Genomic DNA, 17,830 nt, shown 5'->3' with positions numbered 1-17,830 from the left:
TATATTATCTGCTTAGCTTTCTGTGAATGGTTGAGTCAGAGGGGAAGCAGTTGTTTGGCATTAAAGGTTATTTATATGCATTCAGGAGTGTAGAGATGGTCAAGATGACCTGCTGAAGTTCAAAATGAGCATTGAATTTGGAAGATGCGCAATTTAAGCGATCTTATGGTTTTTAGTACAAGATGATCCGAGTACGTCTGAGATTTACAGAGAATTGTCTACAACGGAGAGAATATCCAGCGAGCGGCAGTTCTCCGGGTGAAAATGTCTTGGTGATGTCAGTGGAGAATGCCAGACTGCTTGCTTTAACGTTTAACGAAAAATGTTTTTTGGTTGGATGAGTCTCAGTTTTCGCTGCAACATTCGGATGGTATCATCATGTCAACATGGAGCAAAATCTCTTTCGTTCTGAAGTCAAAGCGGGTACAACCCAAAAGCAGCGCTTTCCCCAAGTATTACAGCAAAGATATTCAGCAACGGTTTGAAAAATATGAAGATTACAATTTAAAAATGTATTTTCAATCGAACATTAGCAGGATTTACTAGAACTAACCCAAACCAGCAACCCACGTTTGAAACCACAGGTCATCCCTGAAGGATCGTTGTCCACAGAGATGTTTTGTCAGGATGAGAGTTTACAAGATGGATGGTTTTAAGATTGGAGCTGTATACCCAACTGCTCGAGTAGAACATATAATAGTTTTTCTATTGAACTTTGCAAGCAGAACCTTTAAAACTTTCAGTTAAATAGCCAGTTACTAGGTAGTTTTTCCAGATTAGGATAAAACTGAAGCACCTGAAGGAAATCGAACAACTGCGGAGTGGGAGACGGACAGAGAAGAGATGCAAGCATCCAGATATAAAGCTCCGTGGAGAAAGGGCAAAACAGAAATACAGAAATAAGTACTTTCTACTAGATGTGGTTCTTTATTCAACTCACAGTACATTCTACAGATGCACACGTGTTACATCACCTTAATACAACAGAGTCTTGTAATACCTCCTCTTAAAAATGATGAATTGGTCCTAAAAATATAAAGGAACAAATTTAAAGTCACCAAAACTGTACATTATTAAAAAGTCACTTAACACCACATTTGGTTTTTGTCCTTTTTTTTGTTGTTTTTTGAAAAAAAAAACAAAAAAAACCCCACTGTCCCTTTAAGTGTAATAGGGAACATCCACGTTTATTTCCTATCAGCGGTGTTGAGTTCAGTGTAAGAAACAAGTTTAAATAAAACCCAGACTGTGGAGTCATCCTGTCGCCTTCATAGCACACCAACCATGCCGTGCAACATTGTACATTGGCCCATGTACAGCACAAAAAATATGTATCAATAAAAGGAATGTAAGGTTGAAACCCAGGCAGCACTGTGCCCAGCACTTCATCGTCAGCTCCTTTGCAATTCTAGTCTTTAAAAAGAGAGGATTTTAGCCTACTGTAGCCTTTCAGAGGTGTTCGTGTGGTCAGACGAGCTACAGAAAAACGTGTGTGTGTGAGAGAACTGCAGGTCTGAAGCTTTAATACACTCCTGTCAATCTTGATTACAGTGTAAAAGCAAACTTTCATTGTGTGTTCTCGCAAACGGACTATTTAATAAGTGCTTAAAATTACAGTGCCATCCTTTTGGTTGCACACAGTCAGAGACACAGATCAGGTGTAGCTAGCTGAATATTTACTCTTATCAGACAGGAAAGTGAAATAAATAGTCTACGACTGACCGACCAACACTAAAAATCCTCCAGTTCCGGAAACCAGTGTCTTTCACACAGCAGCAGGAGATGGGTGTGTGTCTGTGTGTTTGTGTGGGACTGTGTGCATGTTTGTGTGTGGTGGTGGAAAAGTGTTTCACGTGTGCGTGCAAGACTTTAAGTGGAGGTTATACAACGTCTACTCATGACAGTCCAGAAACAGATTCCTTTTAGTTTAACTGGCCTTTTCATAAATCATCTAGACATCTCTATAAGGTAATCTGTACACATTCACTACAAGCTATTGCTATTAAATAATCCCAGCTATTGTAATCTTTATATATATTTATATATAGAATATATAATAAAAATATATTGAGCAAAAAAATTACTTCTAGGCATAAGACCACGTTACATTACATTTCCAATGAACAGGTAAGAAATGGCCCAAGCTCTGAAGAGTTTCGATACGTTTAGTCATTGAGTGGTGGCTAAGCAGGTCCAGTATCCAGCATGATGGCTGCAATAGTGTGATCGGTCCCTGACCTTCAGGGTGAGTCTGAGGGCCAAAATACTCAGGGCCTGAGACCGCGTCATCAACCCACAGCGGGGCTTGACCAAAGGCCTTGCTACGACATGGGGCTCACGTGAAAGGACATGACAGGAGAACGCTAACAAAAATGAGGTGCTGAGGTGAAGATGCGGAGACACGGAACAATGGAAGGTGAACAGAGACTCGTTCTCGCTATCTGCGATGGGGAATGGGTACAAGTTCAACCCAGTTCAGCTTTGGGCCCTTAGAAAAAGGTTAGGCCGGTAGAGGAAACAATAACAGACAAATAGCCAAAATCTATACATATATACCTTTACAGAGAATACACATAGCTGGAAGAAACTCCAGACAGTCTTAGCAGTAATGGAGAGTGTGTGACTGGGACGGTGAAAGCACCAACAGTCTACAGCCCCACCATCAGCGGGGATCGTCGTAGGCTCCTATTTCTCCTTATTTGAGTAGAACTCCGCCCAGCGGCTCTCAAAGAAACGCCTCATCGAATGTCCTGCCATTCCCACCTCTGACGTGTCTTCATTGAAGAGCTCACAGTTGTTGAAGACCAACTGAGCATCTGCTGCAAATTCCTCGCAGCTGAGGTACCTGAGATGAGGATAAACAGGCAGAGAAGCTTAGAACAAGGGACAAATGACTGGCAGGGATTAAAAATGTCTGAAAAATCCAAATCATTGAACTGTATAAAGTAAGAGCAGTTGATCTAACATCATTGTGATCTAAAGACTCTTGTGCTTTTCCATTCAGTTCTCATATAAGAGAGCGAGAGAGAGAAAGACTACCCCCCCCCCCTCCCCACTGCAATGCAGTGAACCCTACGCTTCTTTGCATTAATGAGACGTGCAGCATAATCAGCACTTACCCTCCTTGTAACAGTCTTTCTCTCATGGTGAGGAAGTCCATGGGGTTCTTGATGATTCGGCGGTAACCTGGCACCAGTCGGGGATTGACAGGTTCAAGGAATGGCCAGGCGTCTGCATGAGCCTCCATCTCCATTAGAATGATCCTGGCAGGAATTTTTTTTAAGAGTATTAACACGAATCCCCCGCAATGTAGCTGTCAAAACATCTCAGAAGACTTTAAAATCATATCATGCAGAGCTGGTGCACTCATGGCAGGTGGGACTCACTCGCAGAAGGTGAGGTCGGGTTGGTTGCGTGTTGTCATGCGGCGCCGTTTAGCGCTGCTTCCTTCTCCGGAGTGACGAGAAGATGAGGGAGGTGTCGTCACGTCTTTGTGCCGTGTCGTCATTCCGCAACTGCGTCGTGTTGTCACCTCGTCCTCGGAGCTGTCGTCTTCGTAACGTCTCTTCTTCACCCTGGTGCGCTTTTTGGACAAGCGCAGTGAATCGTCTTCATCCTACAAAAAAGGAGAATATTTCTTAAAACGAAGCAATTTCAGGGATACGATCTTAAGATTGAAAAACGGCTCAAAGTGTTATGACGTCAAGAGTGAGAAGAGGAGTTCTCACCTTAGCGACACAAGTGGGACAAAACCAGTCTCCCTCTGGAATCTGGGTGATTTTAGGCCGCAAGCAGTACATGTGGCAGCCACGATCGCAGCCGTCGCACAGCAGCAGGCACTCATCATTGTCTCCCTTCTTGCAAACTTGGCAGATCTTTAAAAAAAAAAAGAAAGAAAAGAGAGAAGCATTTATCCCATAAAGGTTAGAAACCTTAGGAGTTTGAGAAGAATTTAGTGAAATTAAGTCCAACCAGGCATTTCTAAGATTTCTTACCACTTTAGTCACAGATCTCTCCCAAGCAATGGCCTTTTCCAACTGAAGTAAACACAGACACAGCTGGGGAGCACTACGGCAGCGGTCTAAAGCCTGACGCCATGTCCGCAGTCGAGACGTGATTTCACTTTCCAGACTGGAACAGAAGAAAATTAGTTAACCCCAAAAAAAGAAAAAAAAAAGTGTACCATATGAAATGTAGGATTCATTTATCCCATTTAGTCCAGGTTGTTTTTCTCACCTGATGACATCCATGGGATGCTCCTCTCCAGGTGTGGGAGTGAGAGGAGCGAGGCGCATCACTTCTGCGGGGTTCCAGAGCGGCTCCTTCAGGTAGCGTCTCTCGATGTTTCGCTCGAGGTTGGCTAGCCGCAGCACGCCCAGGTCCAGCGGGTGTGTGGCGATTCGCGGCAAGCCAGACCACTCCTTCTTGGTTCGCACGATCCAGTCGTCACGTGGGTCAGCGTCATGTTCGTAGTATTGGAGGTCATCGCGTGTGGAGTCTGGATCTGGGATTGTGTAGGGCTTAAAGGAGACAGAGATAGGAGGAATTTAAGTATCAGTGACTGACTTTAACACACATCGGGTTTCAACAGAGGAAATGTGTTATCAGTGTTTTAAGGTTTACCTGAAATTCGGCCATTGGTGCATCTGTGGTTGTTTCAGCATCGGTCATAGCGCTCTGAGGAAGTGCCTTGAAAAAACAAAATAAAATAAGTTTTACTACAAAAAATTAAAAAAAATCTACATGCACATTTGTTGTAACTTAGATACTTTTCTTGTTGCCATTTAAAGTTTACGCATATTCAAACCTAAAGCTGCATCCTGGAGCATTGTATGAATTCTTTGACAGCAGAGACACACACAAAGCAGGGATATCGAGGTCTGCAGAGGATATGAACTTCTTGTGCAAACATTTCCTGCTTTTATTTTCTTTAAATCACATTAATTCACTCCTGTTAAAGCTTTAAGAATACAGAGTGGTTCTGTTTTATTGTGTGGTTTTAGTTGTGATTTTCTACCTTCAAATGGAGGTCAGCAGCAATAACCCGCTGTTCCAGGTCCTCCACCCACTGTAGTGCGCTGATGTCTGTCTCCACTGTTTTCTCCTGCACTTGCCAGGGCTGCTGCAGAGCCTCTAGCAGAGCATCCTTCTCTTCTACCTTCAACTCAAAGATTGGGTCTAATTGGATGAGAAAATCTTAATGAGAACAAATATGGCACAATTATGGGAAAGCTCATAATGATCCAATTAACAACATTCACCGTTAATCGGTTTGGTGCATATCTCGGCCAAGCTCTCCATGTGTTTGGCTAAATGCTTATGGAGCACCTTCTCCCTGATGCCTCTTGGATGGAGGGACTGCAAGGTGATAAACAGTTCCTCTGGGGTCTTGATCCACCACCAGCCACGCACCATTGCTGGAGGGGGGAAAGAAAAAGAAGCAAAATTAAACACATTAAACAAGTGAAAAAAGAAACCAAAAACACAGGAAGAGTATGTCACCCCAGAAAACAGTGAAGGCCACAGAAATCTTCATGCATATTTATGGAATTCAAATAATTTCTGAGGTAAAACTGATACATTTCAGTACTTACATGCTGGGATAGGCTTGACCACTAGCTGTGTGAAGTACTGCTGTTCAAGCTCCTGGAAAACTGAGTTTGGTGGGCGGCCGCGGCGTTTTGCTGCAGCTCCACGGGGCCCTCTGCGGGCAGGACTGCTCCCTCTGCTGCCTCTCCTTCGCCTGCGAGCTGGTCTGGCAGGTGTGGCAGGAGTGGATGGAGCTGGAGGATTGGGAGTTGGAAGGAGCTGAGGGTTTGTTGGTGGAGAACTGGCTGGGACAGCACAACCAGGGCCTGTAGGTGGAATGTCCTGTAGTGCTGGTGGTGCTGGAACCACAGGGTCAGCAGGAGGTAGGCAAGGCAAAAGTGGGTCCGGCTAAGAAGGAGGAGATTATTGATTTTTACATTATACAGACTGTGCATTGTTGTAATATTTACTATCATCATTCTGGTGGCTAACCTGCACGAGTGGAGCAGTAAGTGCAGACAGAGCACTCGGGATCTGCGGGAGAAGTTTGGGGGGTGAGCTGGGTGAAGTGGGCGTCTGGAGCTCAGTCAGAGAGTTATCATCACACGGTTGTTTGGGGAGCAGGTTGAACCACTGTCCTTGCTTCTCTGCCAGCTCTTTAACACTCTCCTCCGGTCGATTACCCTCTGGAGCTTCCCCTGCTGATGAGCATGTGCCATTCATCACTGCTTCCTGTGATTGGCTGAGCCAGCTCTGGAAAGCCGCTTGTGTGAGGTCTTGTGTCCCGCTATTTGGTGATCCTGGCCCTTCCTCACTCCGGGACCTGACGCTACTTCTACGCCGGCGGCGGATTTTTGCTGTGCGGAGGTGAAGCTCAACTTCAGGTTTGATTTTCCGGGGACGTCCGCGTCCTCTCGGCCTGCTCATGAGGGATGCAGTGCCCGGGAGGGGATCCTCCTCCTCCGCAGAGAAGGTCTGGGCCTGGCCTGGGGTCGCAGAAGTCGGAGAGGAAGGCAGAGTAGGAGGAGGAGTGGTTGGCAAGGGAGCTTCCTCAACTTTGGGCTCCTTTTTGGGCTCTTTTTTAAGGAAGGTGACAGGCACCTCCGCTATAAGGACTTCTCCAGAAGCTACAAGATAGAACAGTAAGGAAATGCTGAAGTAACGACAGACAAGTCAACGGTTTATAAAGCATAAATATTCGAGTTTAGACTCAGACTTACTCAGCAGCTCTTCAGGGCCCTCGACGAGAACTCCTCCAAGGTGAGGTAGGGCCAAATATCTGCGCCGGTAACGGTCCTGCCCCAGCAGTATAGCCCGCATGGAATGAGATGACTGTAGCAGCTTTTTACGGAAAAACGCTTGGCGCTGTGGAGGATTAAGAGCAAAGGAATATTTAATATTAAGCAACAAACATGTATACAGCACTGTGCCTGTGTCATATCAGCTTTACCTTAGTTAGCTTATCTATCTGCCTTTCAAGCTCTGGAATGCTAGCATTGGTAGGGCTCTCGCTCTGCAGCAAAGAAGGAGTTCAATTAGTCTCAAGTGCATGCATGATCGTGCTGTAGTTAAAACAGTAGAGCTGAAACATACATCACTGAGTTTGGGTTCTTCTTTGCGTGCACGGCGGTTCCCTCTCTCAAGGATTACACCACTCTCCTCCAGGCTGAGGTTCTCCTCCTCAGCTACTCTTGCACTACGCCTCCTCTCCTCAAAACACAGCTCTTCCTCTGAGCGTCCTGTACGACGTGATAGCGCCGCCTTCAGCCTGGCAGGAGGAAAACAAGTCCAACATTTAATACTGCTTGGATAAGTAGCAGAACTGAAAATAAGCGTTTAAGAACATTGATCTTACTTTCGGAGTTTCCCCTCAATGATCCACTTGTTCTTCCTGTAGGTTGTCATATTCTCCACTGTGTTGTCAATATCACTGAAATTTAAAACAAACACTGATCTTACTGTTTCTTGAGTAAACTCTCCCTTTAAGCAGTCTTAGAACAAGTAATCATCTTGAACATACTTGATCACAGTGTTACTGCTGTTAAGCTCTTCCACAAGGAAACCCAGGATGGCTGCCTTGGTGTCAGGAGGCAGGGCGTGAAATGGTTTGGTTCTCAGGGTGTTGCACACTTCTGTCTCATAGCCATGAGCTTCCAAAAAAATGCGAAGTACTTCTGAAACTGTGCTGCGGGTCAGCTCCAACTCAACCAGCTTTTCCCCAAGGATCTTTACCGACTGGAGATTAAAGAAAAACTCAGACTAACGGGTTTCCGCCACATACCAAATGGGGTTACATTAATAAGCAGAATGCTTGAAGTGTATCACACACACCTGATAATACGATGGTAGGCCTGGATCATGTAGTGCAGCCTCCACCAGCTTTAGCAGTAGATCCTGCAGCTCTCCTTGGCTGTCACCCAGGCCCAGGAGGCCTTCCTGCAGGGTAGCAAGGCTGGGGATGTCCTTGGGTATGTTGAGACCGATCACCTTTCCATACCCGTGTAAGAACTCTACCACAGCCAGACAGTGTGCAAAAGCTGTTCCAGAAAGCACCACACCAGGAATACGGGACAGCTCCGGGAGGGGCTATTGGAAACAAAGTTCAAAGGTCACAAAACATCAGTTTTTACATCAAAATTTAAAAAAAAAAAACATTTTCTAAAAAGGGGGTTAAATTAAAACTCACTTTGTGATCAGTGAGACACATATCCTCTGTGGGCTTCTTCAGCTCTTCGGCTATCAACTGCTGCCTCTTCCGCTCCTCCATCCGTCGCTGGGCCTGTGCTCTCCGCTCTGCTGCCCTCTTAGCAGCCAGAACAGCCTGAGCTGCAGCCTCTGCCTCCGCCTGAGCTTTAGCCAGGGCCTTGGCTTTACTCCGAGCCCCCAGCACCCTCTTACCCTGGGCCACCCTTTCCGTGTCAGTCTGCTGAACCGGTGGGGTGGGCTCAACCTTAATTGACCTCCTCCGGCCGAGATTCTTAGGCTCTGCAGCAGACTCTGATGCCGGCTGTGAAGCCTGTGGCGCTGATGGGTCAGTTGGTTCAGCCTTTGCCTCTAGGTGCTGGGCCTCTTGCTCGAGCTAAAACAAAAATGAATAAAATAAAATAAAATAAGAAATAAACACAAAATGATGAAGAGGTGGAGGTGATAAAGATGTGCGTCTGAGGACACGAGTGTTAAGCATTTTTCTTTACCTTTGCTCTCTTTTTTTCATCTCTCATTTTCTTAATCTTTGCATCCTCCCTTCTCTTCATTCTTGCCTAAAAAAACAATAAATAAACGGCACCAACAAAATCAGGATGATAAATGAATAGTGTAACAGATCAGGATTACAATCAACTTGATCTACATACCTTTCTTTTCATTTTCTTTTTGATTTTAGCCAATTTCTCCTTTTCCTCCTCTGTGAGAGCTTCTATTTTTAAACACAGGGAATTAAAAATTATTTAGTCGCAGTAGAAAGAATGAGTTTATAGAATGAGCAAAGACATTACGCACAACTTCTTTACTCACCCTTGGCTTCAAGTCGTTTAAGCAGCTTGGCATCAACCTTGCTAAGGAAATCAATCATCTTCGGTTTAGGAGGTCTACCGGGGCGACGGACCTGTCCTCCCTTTACCCCACGAACCCTGCGAGGTTTTTCTTTATCGGGATTTGGAGGTCGACCACGACGACCAGTGATGGCCATGATCATAGAGGGAACTTCCTCATTAGCCAGAAGGACCCACTTCACACCCTATAAAACACAGAGAAAACAGACTTTCAAAAACAATTTTCCTATATATTTTTTAAGCATTTTTAATACCTAAAGTTTAACTGTTGAGTATTTGAATACTTTATAGTTCTAATGTGAAAATATACAGACCTCGGGAGTTTCTCTCTCTTCGTAGAAGTCTCCAACAGGCATGCGTGGACTGAAGCTGAAGTGTTCTCGCGTGACCACACTGTCTGTGTGTTTCTTCAAGTACTGTGTCATTAAGTAATAAAGACACAGCCGGAGAAGCATGAGACAAAAATCCGAGTTTTAACATAATATAAAACCATAAATGAGAAGACCATGATTTTAAGAGTTTCAAATAACTTTTTAAGAATAATTAAAAAGTTCTGGGAAATTCACCTTGATAATTTCTGGAAACTGTTTCATCCTCCTTCCACAAGGAGTATAGTACCAAGTTTCGCCCTTCATCCGGTTCTCCATTTTCTTCACACGAATCTCTCTCTTCCAACTACAATTAAAACAGCGTTGATCATTACAGTCTTGTCATACCTTTTTCCAACTAATTTAAGGATATTTTTGTAAACAACAAATATGAATTTATCATCCTTCCAGATATACGTCTGGTTTAGTTTGTTTACATCTAGGTTTCCATGGTATCACATTTGGCTAGCAAGGACAAAACCTCACTGAAAAATTGACATTGTTAATGAAGACGTTTTTATAATAATTTAACTTGACATCAGTTATTAAAGCTTCAGCAAAGATAAGCGTGCTCACTAAATCCAAATAGCGCTTCTGTCATGTGAATATTTGACTGTGTTGACTTAGAATTTTTTTTTATATGACGAGTTCTGACTGAATTTGTGTCGTGTAAAAGCTCAATAAACAGTAAAAGGAAACTTTACCCGTGCAGCAGAGGGAACTGGACCTGCTCCTCTGTTGCCACTCTTCGTCTGCCAGATTCACCTGTTCCAACAAACCAAAGGTTTACCATCAAACTCTTAAACAGTGACATCTTCTTTCAACAAAATGGCCTTTTCATTACCTGCAGTGGAGCTGTCGTCGTTTTCATCAGCATCATCACCAGCTGTTTCTGCATCTTGTTTCTTCACCCTTTTCATCTTCTTGGCTTTCTCGACTGTTGGGCTGATAGATGAAGCGTTGGCCAAAACAGCGTCAATCGTGGCTGTTATTGGATCAACCTCTTTTGTGGAAGGCCCAGCCTCCCCAGATGTTTCGTGCGCATCAACCTTTAGAGACTTCTTTCTCTTTCTGCCCTTAGCTGGCTCCACATTAGTCCCTTCCTGTTCGTTAGACTTCATTTTCTCCACCTTTGGGGTTCGACCCCGAGGCTTCGGCTGGACCTCCTCTGGAGCTGAACACAAAAGAGAAAAAAAATATTGTAAGGTAAAATCTAATACTATTAGAATAGCACTCTGTTGGAAGTCGACTGTTAAATACCTGCAGGTTTAATCCATATTGCCTTAGTAGTTCGAGGTTTGCGTGGTTTCCCTGGGGTTTTCAGATTTCCTCCGGCAGCTGGCAAAGTCTGATCAGTAACTTGTTGGAGTGGGTGTACAGCAGGGCTCTGTGCTGGGGTACTGAAGGCGATGAAGTTCTCATCTCTCATCTTGAAACTTGGTGGTGTCATTGTGTCATCAGCAGCGATTTTAGTATTAATGCCTCCAGATGAGTCTGGTGTATCATGTCCTCTGGGATCCCAGCCTGCTTCAGGTCCTGAGAATGAACAGAGCTCAAGACTAAGTAAGTGATGTTAGGCGTACAGTTCCAACAGAGAAAAGAATATTCTGATAAAGAATAATACTCTATTATTTAAACTGACAACTTCTTCCTGTCAAATGATGCCATACTAGTTTTAATGATCAGAAAAGAAATAACTGTACCTTGCTGAGATGACACAAACAAGTGTGTGTTGGACACATCACTCAAATCAACAGGAGGCTCTTCAGTCTGAGAGGTGTTGTCTAGAGAAGACTCCATCACTGATTCTCCTGTAATTTCGCAGCCGTTCCTGGTTTCTTCTGCTTCTGAGGTCTCTCCTTCCCTGGTGGAGTCTAATGTGTTGTCTCTGGAGTCTTCCACAGAGTTGTCAAATATACTAGATGGCTCCTCTTCTGCGCAGGAAGTGTTGTCAAACTGAGAATTGCCCTTTCTCACGTGAAAGCTGTTGTCAAAGTGAGTCGAGTCCTCTATCCATGAGCTATCACCGCCTAAAAGAGAGGTCTTTTCTAAAGTAGAGTCGACACTGATTCCAGAGGGGGTGTTGCAGGTTGAATTGCCGTCATACTGAGAGGCCGGATGCGAAGAGTTTGCAAAGCTTGTCCTGCTAAGGTATGGAGACTTTCTGAGAGGAGCTTGGTCTATCGTGCAGTCCTCTGCTGCCCAGACATCACTTGGCATGTGGTGATTTTCAGAATCTGTTTGCCCATTCTTGGGCTTTTGATCAGGAGCGAGTGTGGTTTGTAAAGTTTTCCCAGGAAGCTCAGAGAGGGATTTGGGTGGCTGACTTTCAGATTTATGACTCTCAGGTGCTTCCAGCTGTGGCATCCTTACCAGGCCTGAATCAAGCAAAGGGAGGTGTTCCTCTGCGTTTTCATTTCTTTTATCAGCTAGTGCTTTCCTGTCCTCACAATGGCCATGGTGCTCAGACTTGGAAGGTGACTGCTTTAGCACACGAGGAGGAGCGGTGTTAGGAGGATGTCGCTCAAGGTCAGAACTTTGGACCACTCCAGAAGATGTACCCGTTACAGGAGGCACAGACACCAAGGCAGGAGGGCTGGGTAGGGGTGCAGTCCTGGAGGCTTGAGTGGTTAGAAGAGGTAGGGTAGACAGAGGTCTCACTGTAGGACTTACATGGTCAGTGATCGAGGGCAAATTCATGCCCCCTGGTGGTGATGAAGCAATGGAAAGACCCAAATCAACAGCTTGAGGAGTGTATTTCTGACCCTGCAGTGTGAATGCTGGTTCACTGCCAACTAGAGGAGTTTTTTCCACTGAAGAGGGTGATGCAGATGGCAATGAGCAAGGGCCAGGTGGTGTCAAGGTTGAAGGTCCCAATAAAGACATCTGAGATGGAGCTAAACCGCCAGATGAGGAATTTGCAGCCACAGAGTCAGAAATCAGTTTTGGGGGTCCAGGCTTTTCATGTTGACCTCCAGATGCATCAGAGAAACGTGGTGGCATCAAAGGTGGCTTAGATTCTTGAACCATTTGCCTCTCAACCAACAAGCTGGGTTCAGAGTAAGTAGATGCAGACACTATGGAAGGAGGCAACTGTTGTACAGGAAGTCCAGAAACAGTTGCAGGCTTTTGATGAAATGCAGACTCCAATGATGAAGAGACTGAAGAAACTGCTGCAGGTCTAGACAAACTATCAGTCGAAGCAAGAGGTGTAGACAGCTTTGAAGGTGATACAGGAAGCGATGAGGTGGATGAAGACCCCACTAACAGATGCTTGAATCCTGCAGGTGATATATCACTCATGCCAGGAGGGGGAGGCCTGAGGCCTTGAACCATCAGGGGAGGAGAAGAGAGCCTGGGAGCAGCTGTTGGAGATGGGGCAAAGGATACACTGGGAGGTGTTGATATTTGTGGTGAAGTAGATTCTACATCAGGAGACGAAATTATAGTGGGTCCAGCCTCAGATGTAGGAGATCCAGAGAAAGCAGGAGCTGCAGACACCTGAGGTGGTGTTGAGGACTTGGTTAAAGAAACAGATGTATTTGCTGTAGCCACAGAGAGCTGCGACTGAGGAGGTGGGTTAACAGCTGGATCTCTGACTGGGGAAGACATTTCTGGGCGCTGAGCTGCTGGCTGTTCCGAAAGCTGACGATAATCACTCGGAGGACCCACATGAGCAGCAGGAGGTTTGGATTGGTGACTATCAGTCTTGGGTAGCCTCTGGGCAACAGGTGACCTATCACTGCCGTTGTAGCTTGTGTCTACCTCCCTGACAGTTTCCCTCGTATGCCCTAAAATAAGGAGGGAAAAAAAACATAGCAAAACTGTTAATATAATGCGAGATTGTTGTACACTGAAACACATGGTTTTTATTCTCATACTAAACATAGATAGTGAAAATAAAAATAAAAAAATAATTTCGACTGATCAGACATTAAACATAGTCAAACATTGGCACCTGCTGGTTAAATAATGGCACTGTCCCCAATAATAAATAATGTCAACGAGTGACGTAATACTGAACACTGTATTAAATAAGACTGGAAATATTTTCTGTTTTATTATGAATTTAACACTTGATGATTTATTTATCCTTTTCCAGGAATTAAAAGGTGACTCATTAAATTGCAATATTTTGTCTAAATACATTTGGCTTTCTGATTACCAGGACAAAACATCAGCTGTTTCTGTTGGTCAAGTAATCAATTCACATTTAACAACTAACACAGTCTATCACAGTTATTTGTATCACTCAAAAGCTGGCATTAAAATGAGGAAATAGACTATACACAGATTGATTAAATTGATTGAAACTGCAAAAAACAAAAATATATTTAAGGGTCACCTTGCATTGGAGAGGACATCCCCACATTGCTAGAGTGGGGGCTCCGTTCCCTGCTGTGGCCCTTTGGAGATCCACTATCCTGCACAGCTGATGGTGACATCATTTGTGCCGAGGACATCCCCACGGGCAGAGGGCTGCCAGTGCTCCCTCTGCCTAAGCTGTGGTGCTGAGGGCTGCCACGTGGAGGAGTGAAATTCTGAGAAGCTGGAGGCATCATCTGAGCCTGGGCTTGTGGCTGAGTTTGCTGTTGTGGTGGCGGCTGCTGCTGCTGCTGCTGGGGTGATGACAGGGACGGGTGCTGATGCTGGTAATACGGCATCCCATTCGGCATCATGCCGTAATGCTGTGGTTGCTGGTGCTGCTGGTGGCGGTGGTGTGGGAGAGGCTGGGAGGAATGGAAGTGTTGTTGTGATGCCTGATGAGGGGTTGCCTGTAAGGACTGCTGCTGGTGATGCTGTGGTGGTGTAATCCCAGGATGTGCTTGACTCTGGTAGGTCCCATACATGCCATGGGAATTATAACTCATCTGCTGGGTGCCAGGGTTACTCCTGTTCCAGTACTGGTTCCCCGTGAGAGGCATGTTCGCTGGGCCTGAAACAGGGGCCTGATGGGAGCTTTCTATCCCCCCATTCAGCTGGTACTGTCCATGACCCTGGAACTGATGCTGTGACTGAGGCTGAACCATCCCAGGTGTAGACTGCTTCTGATGCATCCCATGCGCAGGAGAGTTGCTCACAGCTGGGCCATACTGAGGGTGCCCTCCCCACAAGTAGTCATAGCCCACGCTGCTCTGGTGGTGGTTGCTCAAGTGTGGATAAGGGGCCGATGGTGGGTGGGAACCAGGGACACTGGATCCGAGTACAGTAGTGACGCCATTCACATTCATTTCGCCATTCATATCTGTTAGTAAGAAATACAAGTTGAAAAAAAGCTATAATGGTAAAAATCTGTCTCTGAGTCACTGAGATCTGGGGCCTGTACTGCAAAGCAATTTCAACATACCCAAGACATCATTCCCTTATCTGGTTTCACACTTTGTCAATCAGGCTAAGTGGTCAATATGGTTACCAACTCCATAAATCAAGCCAGGGTTTCCCAATCTAGCTATGACCATGTGCACATTAAAAGGGTGACAATGGCAGCATTTGACCAATCATCCACAAATCTACTGAAGGTAGAGTACTGATGTTACAAAGGAATAAAATTAAAATATTAAAAAAAAACTATAAGGAGTTTTAACACATAATACAGACTGAAAGCAGTGTGTGGGCATGTGAGAGAGGAAAAGGACAGTATTACAATTGTTGTATGAACGTGTGCGGACTTTAAGTGATATAGTCAGTAAGACTGGAAAAGGCCCAGTATGCCAAAAACATCTGGCCTAACTGAAGCAAGAAAGAAAAGCTGGAAAAAATGCTGCGTAAGTTACCAGGCGTTTCAGTATTACAGTTCATTCAATGTCAAGATGTGCCTAAGACACTTCTAGCTTTCTCTTTCAACTGCAGCCCAAGTGATGTCAAGTGTTTTGAGAAGAAGGAAACAGCACACACACAAAAAGTTCAAACCGGTCAGGGTACTTTTTCCTACTTGTAGTTTGTGGAAATGTCATCAGTTTCATGGCTTAGGTGAGCACCGCATAAATATATTAAGGATAATATAACAATAAATATCATTGCAGGAAACAAAAAAACATCAGGAATAATAAAGTCTCACCTGAAGAAAAGGGAAATCTGAGTTTCTTAATTGATGTTCAGCAAATAAAAGCAAAAATTTCAGTTTCTAAAACCTCTAGGTCTTTTCTCCAAAGAAATGCTCTAGTGATGAATTCATATACCTGATGTTGTCTTATCTTGAACATAAACCGCTCTAGCAGGTGAGTTCTGCACTATAAGTTACCACGGTGATATATTCCAAGTTGAACAACAATCCTACCATTGAAAACCCAGGGTTTTAACCCTGTAGTTCTCAGTAAGAACTCAGTAAGCCCCCTAATCCCACTTTATGGTAAAGGCCACAATTTTTTTCTTTTATATATAAACAGTAAGGTTCATTTTATTCTAAGGTGCAGAAATACTCACTCTTCCCCTGCTGAGGAAAACTCATGGAGGACCCGTTAGTATAAAGAGAATCCCCTGAGGAGAGTTTCAGTCCTGAGTTTGCTGAAGAGTGAGTGCCATAGTTGAAATGATTATTTGAATCCATCTGAAAAACATCAAAAATAAATAAATAGTTAATTTATTAAATGTATTCATTCAGTCTGCTACCTAATGTTAGTCTACAGTATGACGTATGGAAGCGGTGCAGGTACTGAGCACGGATTAAATGTGTGAGAATCTGCATGACCAAATGGCTCTCAAACATATTATTTAATTCATTTTCGCTTCTTTTCGTGCACTTTTGAAGGCAGTCGACGCTACGTAATGCGTGCTATTTCTTCCACGAAATGTCTTTCCTCGGTGATTCTGGCAGCTGCGGCTTGTGACAGGCAGAACCATTTCGCTCCAACAACAACCGTCAAAATGTCGCAGCCAGCAACAGCAGATGCCAGGCCCTAGCGAGTGTAATGGACAAACGGGATATTACGATAGAAGCTCATCATTACCGCTGATGAGGCACTGCTGCTGCTAACACGAGCTCAGGCTCTTCAGGTCTACGGTGATAAATGTACGGCCCAGACACAAACAGTCTGAAGACCCGGCGGCCTCAGCTCAATAACAATGGGAGTGATAATATTTCACACCGTGAGGCCTGGATAATTGTTTTCTACGCCACTCTCCGTTTAAAGGCTGTCTGCAATGCATAAATAGCCCTCAGGACACTTGATTTCCTATTTCAGTAAGGCCGTTGCAATAGCAGGCGTTAGCTTGTCGCGCTAGCTGCGCTCTCAAACGAACAAACCCCCATTTCTACCACTTGCGAGTCAACTGAGCTAACCATTGATAACGTTGGATACAAGTTCAACTCTTCAAAAAGCCATTCAGACAGTTTATTTTAACGTGAAATTCCGTGCGAAAACCCACCCCGCTCCAGTTCCAAGGTTATTTAGCTAAATCATCACAAAAGAGCCTAGCTAACATACGCTAGCCACGTAGCTAACTTAATAGCATCCTTTACGTTTATCCAGAGTAAGCGCTGCGATGTTAGCTCATAGCCGGGTAGCAGGTACCATAACCACGCTACGTTGGATCCATGATGCCCATCAGTGATAGAGAGCTCCGCGAACGAAATAAATATCCACCGGTCTGCCGGTAATGACCAACATCAACCCCCTCATCAGGCTCGCTAGTTAACAGATGGAGGCGTGCTCCCCTTTTGTTCACGGGCTAACGTTAGCTAGCAGCCAGATGAAGTTACATTGTTTACGCTGCGAGCACAGACAATTTTCACAGAGCATCACGATCCTCCCACACTTCCACCGTCCAAAGTTTCCCCGATATTTCTCTAAAAGCGTGTCCGACCTTTCAGTCCTCGGGTCCCGAAGGCGCAGGTGTCTCTAAACGTTCTTCTTAACGGATGTGCGGGTGAAGATGGCAAGGCGATAAATAATAAACAACTATTCCCCTAACCTTTGGGTTTTAAATTAGCAAACATGGCTGGTGTGGTCCGGTGCAGCCATGATCACAGAACAGAGCGAACAGGAGCAAATGTCCCAACAATAACTACGTATGCATCCGGTTACATTTGTTCACTAAATTTCACCCAAAAAAAAGTAAATAAATAAAACTAAACAAATAAAAAATAAACAAGGACATTAAACTATAAATACAAATAGATAAAAGCTCAAACTTAGCAATAATAATAATAATAATAACTATTATTATTGATAATTATTATTATTATTATTATTATTATTATTATTATTATAATATAGGAATTATTATTATTATTAGTCAATACTAACAATAGTATCTGCTATTACAAGTAAAAGAATTACCAACCAAATGCACGTAAAACATGAAAAATAGTTCCTTTTTATTATGAAGAATTATAATAATTTTATTGCATTATTATTACAGATGTCTAGAATTGAAGCAGCA

General features: G+C 44.2%; 1 protein-coding gene across 1 annotated transcript; it reads right to left on the bottom strand.

Moving 5' to 3' along the window:
• Positions 1-928: 928 nt before the first annotated feature.
• On the bottom strand, positions 929-17,077 carry baz2a (bromodomain adjacent to zinc finger domain, 2A). The gene is made up of 30 exons (XM_085344216.1): positions 16,908-17,077; positions 15,872-15,995; positions 13,794-14,693; positions 11,152-13,239; positions 10,709-10,984; positions 10,293-10,622; positions 10,153-10,213; positions 9,647-9,755; positions 9,395-9,496; positions 9,043-9,265; positions 8,883-8,944; positions 8,724-8,789; positions 8,216-8,608; positions 7,861-8,115; positions 7,550-7,764; positions 7,385-7,459; positions 7,123-7,297; positions 6,980-7,042; positions 6,750-6,894; positions 6,022-6,656; positions 5,595-5,937; positions 5,262-5,417; positions 5,018-5,178; positions 4,624-4,689; positions 4,237-4,520; positions 3,996-4,131; positions 3,729-3,875; positions 3,387-3,616; positions 3,120-3,263; positions 929-2,845 (listed from the first exon to the last, which is right to left on the bottom strand). Exons 2-30 carry the CDS (start codon positions 15,993-15,995, stop codon positions 2,686-2,688), a joined length of 8,124 nt encoding a protein of 2,707 aa, XP_085200342.1. The 5' UTR covers positions 16,908-17,077; the 3' UTR covers positions 929-2,685.
• Between the last annotated feature and the right edge of the window lie 753 nt (positions 17,078-17,830).

This window comes from Diplotaxodon limnothrissa, linkage group LG20, assembly GCF_057381915.1.
Source record: "Diplotaxodon limnothrissa isolate DT_005_m linkage group LG20, D_limnothrissa_male_GT1.1, whole genome shotgun sequence".
Classification (NCBI taxonomy): Eukaryota; Metazoa; Chordata; class Actinopteri; order Cichliformes; family Cichlidae; genus Diplotaxodon; species Diplotaxodon limnothrissa.
Note: the sequence above shows the minus strand (reverse complement) of the source record. Positions and strands in the feature narration are given on the sequence as shown.